This window comes from Oncorhynchus mykiss, chromosome 18 (genome assembly GCF_057628025.1).
Source record: "Oncorhynchus mykiss isolate SJ-2025 chromosome 18, ASM5762802v1, whole genome shotgun sequence".
Lineage (NCBI taxonomy): Eukaryota > Metazoa > Chordata > Actinopteri > Salmoniformes > Salmonidae > Oncorhynchus > Oncorhynchus mykiss.
The window spans coordinates 66,756,115-66,766,114 of NC_143039.1; the positions used below are offsets into that span (position 1 = coordinate 66,756,115).

At 49.3% G+C, this 10,000-nt stretch overlaps 1 protein-coding gene across 1 annotated transcript in view; it reads left to right on the forward strand.

Annotated features, from left to right (window-relative positions):
* slc25a13 (solute carrier family 25 member 13) overlaps positions 1–10,000 on the forward strand; it is a 94,077-nt gene that overhangs the window by 32,058 nt on the left and 52,019 nt on the right. The window contains exons 7-9 of the mRNA XM_090209176.1: positions 2,771–2,909; positions 7,222–7,315; positions 9,033–9,117. Of these exons, the coding sequence (XP_090065302.1) occupies positions 2,771–2,909; positions 7,222–7,315; positions 9,033–9,117 (318 nt within the window). The remainder of the gene's footprint in view (positions 1–2,770; positions 2,910–7,221; positions 7,316–9,032; positions 9,118–10,000) is intronic.

Sequence of the window (10,000 nt, forward strand, 5' to 3'; positions counted from 1 at the left end):
GGAAAGGGCCACCTCAAACCTCTCTGGCATCAAACCATGCAGCTAAATGTCTCTCCCTTCACATGCGCACGCACACACACACACACACAACCACACACACACACACGGCAGTTTTCTTGTCCTCTCTTTTTCTCTCTCTGTGTGTGATAGAAAAAAGTATGGTATGTTTGTGTGAGTGAGTATGTACAGTATGTCTCATGTCACATGTTTGTTTGTGTCTCTGTCTGTTTTCCTCGTGTGTGTGTGTGTGTGTCTTTAGAATGTGTCTGTGTCTTTGTGTGTATATTATGTGGGTGAGTCTTTAGAATGTGTGTGTGTCTCCCTCCACGTCTAGCCCATTTTATAAACACCTAGTGAACTCTGTTATTTCTCCCACATTGTTTACCTCATAAACCAGCCATCTCAGGGTCCATGTTAGTAAACACACACTCACTGCCATTACAGCAGACACATTTAAGACAAGGCTGTGTGTGGAACCAGGCCTACACACTATACAAACATTTACACACACTCTCCCTCTAATCTCTCTCACACACTGAAAAATGATAAATGGTAAATAGAATGCTCAGTTTTCCCAACTATTTTATTTTCTCTCCCTTTGTGTCCCTGTACATGGCTCGGGTGTAGATTTCGTGGCCAGGGCACAGTAATGTGATGTTTCAGTGAACAGCAGAGGCTGCTTGGTTTTTGGATTTTAGATAAATGGAGAGGAGAAGCTTCAACCCAAGTAGCCTCTTCCTCCTGCAGATGGCTTCTCTCCCTCACTGCAAGCTGTGTTGGGCACACTGCTGTGTCTGTAAAGCAAACAGCGCCATCTAGTGAAACGGATGGTTTCCAGTCTTTTCTCCCCACCCCCACAATCTAGAACAGTACAAGATGAATATCCGCAATATTTTACCCATGCTACTTTATGTACTTTTAAACAGACTTAAATGGAGAGACATTATTCCTGTGACAGTGAAAGAGTTGTGTTGGGAGGACAGTGTGCAGTGAAAGAGTTGTGTTGGGAGGACAGTGTGCAGTGAAAGAGTTGTGTGGGGAGAACAGTGTGCAGTGAAAGAGTTGTGTTGGGAGGACAGTGTGCAGTGAAATAGTTGTGCTGGGAGGACAGTGTGCAGTGAAAGAGTTGTGTTGGGAGAACAGTGTGCAGTGAAAGAGTTGTGTTGGGAGGACAGTGTGCAGTGAAAGAGTTGTGTGGGGAGAACAGTGTGCAGTGAAAGAGTTGTGTTGGGAGGACAGTGTGCAGTGAAAGAGTTGTGTTGGGAGGACAGTGTGGGGAGGACAGTGAAAGAGTTGTGTTGGGAGGACAGTGTGCAGTGAAAGAGTTGTGTTGGGAGGACAGTGTGCAGTGAAAGAGTTGTGTTGGGAGGACAGTGTGCAGTGAAAGAGTTGTGTTGGGAGGACAGTGTGCAGTGAAAGAGTTGTGTTGGGAGGACAGTGTGGGGAGGACAGTGAAAGAGTTGTGTTGGGAGGACAGTGTGCAGTGAAAGAGTTGTGTTGGGAGGACAGTGTGCAGTGAAAGAGTTGTGTTGGGAGGACAGTGTGCAGTGAAAGAGTTGTGTTGGGAGGACAGTGTGGGGAGGACAGTGAAAGAGTTGTGTTGGGAGGACAGTGTGCAGTGAAAGAGTTGTGTTGGGAGGACAGTGTGCAGTGAAAGAGTTGTGTTGGGAGGACAGTGTGCAGTGAAAGAGTTGTGTTGGGAGGACAGTGTGGGGAGGACAGTGAAAGAGTTGTGTTGGGAGGACAGTGTGCAGTGAAAGAGTTGTGTTGGGAGGACAGTGTGCAGTGAAATAGTTGTGTTGGGAGGACAGTGTGCAGTGAAAGAGTTGTGTGGGGAGAACAGTGTGCAGAGAAAGAGTTGTGTTGGGAGGACAGTGTGCAGTGAAAGAGTTGTGTGGGGAGAACAGTGTGCAGTGAAAGAGTTGTGTTGGGAGGACAGTGTGCAGTGAAATAGTTGTGTTGGGAGGACAGTGTGCAGTGAAAGAGTTGTGTGGGGAGAACAGTGTGCAGTGAAAGAGTTGTGTTGGGAGGACAGTGTGCAGTGAAATCCCACCGTCCCTCCATTCCACCATCCCTCCATTCCACCATCCCTCCATCCTTCCATCCTTCCATCCCCCATCCCTCCATTCCACCATCCCTCCATCCCACCATCCCTCCATCCCACCATTCCTCCATCCTTCCATCCCACCATCCCTCCATTCCACCATCCCTCCATTCCACCATCCCTCCATCCCTCCATCCCACCATCCCCCCATCCTTCCATCCCCCATCCCTCCATTCCACCATCCCTCCATCCCTCCATCCCTCCATTCCACCATCCCTCCATCCTTCCATCCCCCCATCCTTCCATCCCCCATCCCTCCATTCCACCATCCCTCCATCCCACCATCCCTCCATTCCACCATCCCTCCATCCCTCCATCCCACCATCCCTCCATCCCTCCATCCCACCATCCCTCCATTCCACCATCCCTCCATCCTTCCATCCCCCCATCCCTCCATTCCACCATCCCTCCATCCCACCATCCCTCCATTCCACCATCCCTCCATCCCTCCATCCCACCATCTCTCCATTCCACCATCCCTCCATCCCTCCATCCCACCATCCCCCCATCCCTCCATTGAATGGGAATGTCACTTTGTGTGTTTCGGTGACTCTCTCCCCTCCCATCCTCTCTCTCTCACCTCTCCTCTCTACTTCTCTCTCGCCCCTCCCCTCCCCTCCTCTCTCTCTCTCTCTCTCTTTCTCTCTCCACCCCTCTCTCTCCCAGGTGGCCGGGGGCAGTACATCTCACCAGGTCAGTTTCTCCTACTTTAACGGCTTCAACTCTCTCCTCAACAACATGGATCTCATTAGGAAGATCTACACCACACTGGCTGGGAGCAGTAGAGTCCTGGAAGTCACTAAAGGTTGGTAGGCACACATACGCACACACACGTGCATGAACGCACACACACACACACACGTTCATGCACACACACATGTACACACACACACACACACACACACACAAACACACACATACTGTGGTTGTGTGTTGTTGTTTTTCTTTTGTTTGTTTCTTCTTTCCACTCCCCCCCCCCCCCCCCACCTCCTCCTCCTCCTCCTTGTCTACATTTGATTGGCCTTGCTGGATGCGTCCCAACAGACACATGGGCTGTTTACCCAGAATGCTCAGCAGCAGTGGCGGGCCTCTCACTGGGCCTGTCTGTGACACATCCTCCTTGGCTCTGGCTAGGAGTTTCCCCTGAGGCACAGATCTAGGATCAGCTAACCCTGCCCAAATTCTACCTTAAACCATTAAAGGGTGGATGGCCAGTACAGACCAAACTAACAGTTGTTTCACACATCACAAATAGCAGAGAGGAAAGGATAAACATACACAATGTGTAATGATTTGACATGATATGACATGATATGACAGTTGACATGTATTAAGTCAGACTTATCGTAATAATTAGCGCAACAGTCCCCCTCAACATCACCCCCCCCCTCTCTCTCTCTCTCTCACTCTCAGACTGAGCAGGGCTGAGTCTGAGTAGGTCAGTCCACCACATGGCTCTGGGGTTCTGGGTATGTGAGTGTGATGCTATCGGGCCTTATCGGGGGTGTGGGCCTGGGCCTGAGTTTCCTTGGCTGTTCCCACCATGGCGTGGCCGTGGCTGGGCTGTGGTGGCCCCTAGCCAGGCCTCGCCCCCCCCCCAGCCAGTCATTAGGCCCCACTGGGACCTGGTCTGTGCGTGCAGAGCTCCACGTCTCTCTCGTTCTCTCTCTCTCGTTCTCTGTCTCTCTCTCTCTCTCTCTCTCTCTCTCTCTCTCTCTCTCTCTCTCTCTTTCTCTCTCTCTCTCTCTCTCTCTCTCTCTCTCCCTGACCCCCACCATCCAGCCTGATTGGTTCCGTGTGTATGGTGGTTTGGGACGTCATCGCTGTGGTTACCTAGGGCAGGGCTGATTACAACATCACCTTCAATGAAATGAATGCAACTCATTCTGTGGTCTGCTACATAGTGTATATATGACAGAGACAGGTGATTGTTTTGTATAGATGTAGATGAATGTTAGTCTTCTCTGTGCATACAGACCGGGAATTTGGGACTAGCACTTAGGCCTGTGTAGATTTAATAGCAACAGGTCTTGTATACCATTTGGTGATGTTGTGTATCATATATAGACTGACAGTCATGTAATGTATGTGTATAGCTGGACAGTCAGCTGATCTTTGTGTGTAGATAGTTTAGACAGAGTTATCTGTGTGTGTGATCTGTGATTCCCCTGACAGACAGTGTGTTGTGTCAGAGCCTGGGGGTAAACTGAGCTAGCTGATCTCTGTGGGACAACACAGCAAGAACACTTGCTGCTCTTTGAATAAGCTCGTCACTCAATACCAGATACCAGAGCTATAGAAATCACACTGTAAGCCAGCCCTGAGTTGAGTCCCAAATGAAACCCTATTCCCTTTAAAGTGTACTACTTCTGTAGTGCACAAAAGTTGGATGTTGGGAAAGATAGGTTTTCATCTGAGATCACCTGTATAAATCCCAGATACATAAAGTGGGAGTATCCATCACACATAATGCAAAGCAAGTAACTCTCCTCTCCTCTCTTCTCTCCTTGCCTCTCCTCTTTTCTCCATTCCTCTCCTCTCTCTCTCTCTCTCTCCTCACCTCTCCTCTCTTCTCCATTCCTCTCCTCTCTCTCTCCTCTCCTTGCCTCTCCTCTCTTCTCCATTCCTCTTCTCTCTTTTCCATTCCTCTCCTCTCTTCTCTTCTCCATTCCTCTCCTCTCCTCTCTTCTCCATTCATCTCCTCTCCTCTCTTCTCCATTCCTCTCCTCTCTCTGTCTCCTCTCTTTGCCTCTCCTCTCCTCTCTTCTCCATTCCTCTCTCTCTCCTTTCCTCTCCTCTTCTCCATTCCTCTCCTCTCTCTCTCCTCAACTCTCTTCTCCATTCCTCTCCTCTCTCTCCTCACCTCTCTTCTCCATTCCTCTCCTCTCTTCTCCATTCCTCTCCTCTCTTCTCCATTCTCTCCTCTCTCTCTCCTCTCCTCTCTTCTCCATTCCTCACCTCTCTTCTCCATTCCTCTCCTCTCTTCTCAATTCCTCTCCTCTCTTCTCCATTCCTCTCCTCTCTCTCCTCTCCTCTCTTCTCCATTCCTCACCTCTCTTCTCCATTCCTCTCCTCTCTTCTCCATTCCTCTCCTATCTTCTCCATTCCTCTCCTCTCTTCTCCATTCCTCTCTCTCCTCACCTCTCTTCTCCATTCCTCTCCTCTCTTCTCCATTCCTCTCCTCTCTCTCTCCTCACCTCTCCTCTCTTCTCCATTCCTCTCCTCTCTCTCTCCTCACCTCTCCTGTCTTCTCCATTCCTCCCCTCTCTTCTCCATTCCTCTCCTCTCTTCTCCATTCCTCTCCTCTCTCTCTCCTCACCTCTCCTCTCTTCTCCATTCCTCTCCTCTCTCTCTCCTCACCTCTCCTCTCTTCTCCATTCCTCTCCTCTCTTCTCCATTCCTCTCCTCTCTTCTCCATTCCTCTCTCTCTCTCTCTCCTCTCTCTCCTCTCTCTCCTATCCTCTCTCCTCACCTCTCCTCTCTTCTCCATTCCTCTCCTCTCTCTCCTCTCCTCTCTCTCCTCACCTCTCCTCTCTTCTCCAGTTCCTCTCCTCTCTCTGCTCTCACTCCTCTCCTCTCTCTCCTCACCATCACCTCTCCTCTCTTCTCCATTCCTCTCCTTCCTTCCCTCTACTTCCTCTCTCCTTGCCTCTCCTCTCCTCTCTTCTCCATTCCTCTCCTCTCTCTCCTCACCTCTCCTCTCTTCTCCCTTCCTCTCCTCTCTCTCCTCTCCTCACCTCTCCTCTCTTCTCCATTCCTCTCCTCCCTCTCTCCTTGCCTCTCCTCTCCTCTCTCTCTCCTTGCCTCCTCTCCTCTCTTCTCCATTCCTCTCCTCTCTCTCCATTCCTCACCTCTCTTCTCCATTCCTCTCCTCTTCTCCATTCCTCTCCTCTCTTCTCCATTCCTCTCCTCTCTCTCCTCTCCTCTCTTCTCCATTCCTCACCTCTCTTCTCCATTCCCTCCCTCTCTTCTCCATTCCTCTCCTATCTTCTCCATTCCTCTCCTCTCTTCTCCATTCCTCTCTCTCCTCACCTCTCTTCTCCATTCCTCTCCTCTCTTCTCCATTCCTCTCCTCTCTCTCTCCTCACCTCTCCTCTCTTCTCCATTCCTCTACTCTCTCTCTCCTCACCTCTCCTGTCTTCTCCATTCCTCTCCTCTCTTCTCCATTCCTCTCCTCTCTTCTCCATTCCTCTCCTCTCTCTCTCCTCACCTCTCCTCTCTTCTCCATTCCTCTCCTCTCTCTCTCCTCACCTCTCCTCTCTTCTCCATTCCTCTCCTCTCTTCTCCATTCCTCTCCTCTCTTCTCCATTCCTCTACTCTCTCTCTCCTCTCTCTCCTATCCTCTCTCTCCTCACCTCTCCTCTCTTCTCCATTCCTCTCCTCTCTCTCCTCTCCTCTCTCTCCTCACCTCTCCTCTCTTCTCCATTCCTCTCCTCTCTCTCCTCTCACTCATCTCCTCTCTCTCCTCACCTCTCCTCTCTTCTCCATTCCTCTCCTCTCTTCTCCATTCCTCTACTCTCTCTCTCCTTGCCTCTCCTCTCCTCTCTTCTCCATTCCTCTCCTCTCTCTCCTCACCTCTCCTCTCTTCTCCCTTCCTCTCCTCTCTCTCCTCTCCTCACCTCTCCTCTCTTCTCCATTCCTCTCCTCTCCTCTCTCCTTGCCTCTCCTCTCCTCTCTCTCTCCTTGCCTCCTCTCCTCTCTTCTCCATTCCTCTCCTCTCTCTCCTCACCTCTCCTCTCTTCTCCATTCCTCTCCTCTCCTCTCTCTCCTCACCTCTCCTCTCTTCTCCATTCCTCTCCTCTCTCTCCTCACCTCTCTCTCTCCTTGCCTCTCCTCTCTTCTCCATTCCTCTCTCTCTCCTTGCCTCTCCTCTCTTCTCCATTCCTCTCCCCTCTCTCTCTCTCCTCTCCTCACCTCTCCATTCCTCTCCATTCCTCTCCTCTCTCTCCTCTCCTCTCATTGCCTCTCTCCTCTCCTCTCCTTGCCTCTCCTCTCTTCTCCATTCCTCTCCTCTCTCCTCTCCTCTCATTGCCACTCTCCTCTCCTTGCCTCTCCTCTCTTCTCCATTCCTCTCTCTCTCCTCACCTCTCCTCTCCTCTCCTTCTCTCCTGTAACAGAGGAGTTCATCATTGCGGCCCAGAGGTTTGGTCAGGTGACTCCAATGGAGCTGGACATCCTGTTCCAACTGGCCGACCTCTCTGAGTCCCGTGGGTGAGTCTCACACACACACACACACACACACAAAATAAAGAGCCCTATTCAGTTTAAATAGCTTCATTACAGTTGGCTGGCCCTCGCTTCTTACTCGTCGCCAAACCCACTGGCTCCATGTCATCTACAAGACCCTGCTAGGTAAAGTCCCCCCTTATCTCAGCTCGCTGGTCACCATAGCATCACCCACCTGTAGCACACGCTCCAGCAGGTATATCTCTCTGGTCACCCCCAAAACCAATTCTTCCTTTGGCCGCCTCTCCTTCCAGTTCTCTGCTGCCAATGACTGGAACGAACTACCTTAATCTCTGAAACTGGAAACACTTATCTCCCTCACTAGCTTTAAGCACCAACTGTCAGAGCAGCTCACAGATGACTGCACCTGTACATAGCCCATCTAGAATTTAGCCCAAACAACTACCTCTTCCCCTACTGTATTTATTTATTTATTTATTTTGCTCCTGCTTTGCTTTATCTTGGCCAGGTCGCAATTGTAAATGAGAACTTGTTCTCAACTTTCCTACCTGGTTAAATAAAGGTGAAATAATATATTTTTTTAAACAGTTACGTTCAAGATACATAATTATGCAGAACAGATCATACATCATCAGCCCTCTCAGCCTTATTTTGAACTCAGTGATTTCCAGCAATATTGAATGAAGCTCCATATTAGGGAAACATTTTCCCAGAGTCATTGATATACAGCGTATTGTAGTCCATGTCTCTCATTGTATTTCCACATTAGCATGTATTGTTGTAGTTAATGCTAGTTTTCAGTTTATTGGATCTCAGTGGCCTGTCCTTTAATGTGTGTGGTTGTCATTGGATCCCTGGGGCTCGTCATACCTCTGGGACCCAGTCATTCCTCGTCCAAAATGTCTGCTTTCACTGCAGCGTGGTCAAGAGAGCCAGACATGACTGCTGCTCTGCTATGATGCCAGGATAAGAATCCACTTTCTCTCAACTAAGCCTTCAAAACTCAGCATTTATCCAAAGAAGGGGAGACAAACTTACACACATACACACACACACAGAAAAGAGACACATGCGCGCGCACACACACACGCACACACACACACACACACACACGCACGCACGCACGCACGCGCGCGCACGCACGCACGCGCGCGCACACACACACACACACACACACACACACACACACACACACACAGGGAAAGGGGAATCCACACAGCATACAGCACCCCAGTGGTTCTTCTAATTGTACACGGCTCACGTTCCCATGAATCTTGCTCAATAGGGCCAACCTGCGACGTAGAGAACCGGTCATTTCTGCCCTCTCCGAGCACCTGATGATTATTTCTGGGCAACGGGATACTTTAATAGTCTCCCCAGCCTCTGATTGGAGATGCAGGAGATAATTGCTCCCAATAATCGGAGGGGATTGAGCTGCTCCCAAATCTGGGAACGCCACAGATATGTTATGTGGAGGCCTAGTTGGAGAGGCCCGGGAATCACAGACAAATGTTTTTCTTTTGAGGGAGAGAGAAAGAGGGAGAGAGAAAGAGGGAGAGAGAAAGAGGGAGAGAGAGGTAGTCGGTCATTGATATTGTTGAATATCAGATATCGTTGAAAATCGTACCAGGGTCAGAAGGAAAAAGTCTGAAACACTGAAATGGTTTACACGTTTCGAAGTGTTTCTCGAAATAATAGTTTAATGCAATTGAACTTTTCCCTCTCTCCTCCTCTCTTCCAGCCGTGTTGGTCTGGTGGACATTGACAGGATTGCTCCGCTGGAGGAGGGGGCCCTCCCATACAACCTGGCCGAGGTCCAGAGACAGGTAATATAGAGAGAGAAAGAAAGCAGGACAGAAAGAAGACTTGTTGATGGTTTTAGCTTTCTTTTCAGACTCAGAGATATATGCTGGGATTCAATTCAAGGCTTTTAAAAGGCGCATTGTCGGCTGTTTAGTGACCTACGCTGATTAGTGACCTACGCTGTTTAGTGACCTACGCTGTTTAGTGACCTACGCTACAGCGCGCTTTGGATTGAATCCTGACCATAGTTATTTCCTAACTGTAGTATAGAAACATCTCCAACAACATCCTGGTAATTGTCAGAGCTTTTAAGTTCACTGATGATGTTTTGGGGTATTTCGAAGATCACTTAGCAATACACTAGGACAGATATATCCAACATGAAGCATGAACAACTGAAGACAAAATCATCTTACTACAGGATCCCAAAATACCAGTCCAAATTCCAGCCCACTCGCTCTATTTCTGTCAGACTCTCAAATGAACAAACTGCTAAGGAAAACACAACTTCTCTCCATAGAAATACCATTAGACATCAGAAACCTCTCTGTGACATTATATCTTTATCAATTCAACTTTTAAAACCATGTTAATTCAAGACCAACTGCAGCTGTCCAAATCAGTTATCTCAAATGTATTGAGGGGGGAAATGAAAAATGAGTGAAGGGTGTTTGAAACAAAACAGCTGAGGGAAAAAAATGGAAAGAAAGTTGGATGGATGTTTCTTTTTTCCCCTCCTGTTAGAAGTTCTGCCTGGTCTGCAGAGTGAGACAGCGTGGTGTTGTGGGGTGAGTTCCTCCTCCTCCTCCTCTGACTGCAGCCAGGCTAGGCTCCAGGCCGGGCCGGGCCGGAGCAGGGGCCCAGGGTAGAGACGCCAGTCCCACCACAATGAGCCACTTTGGGCTG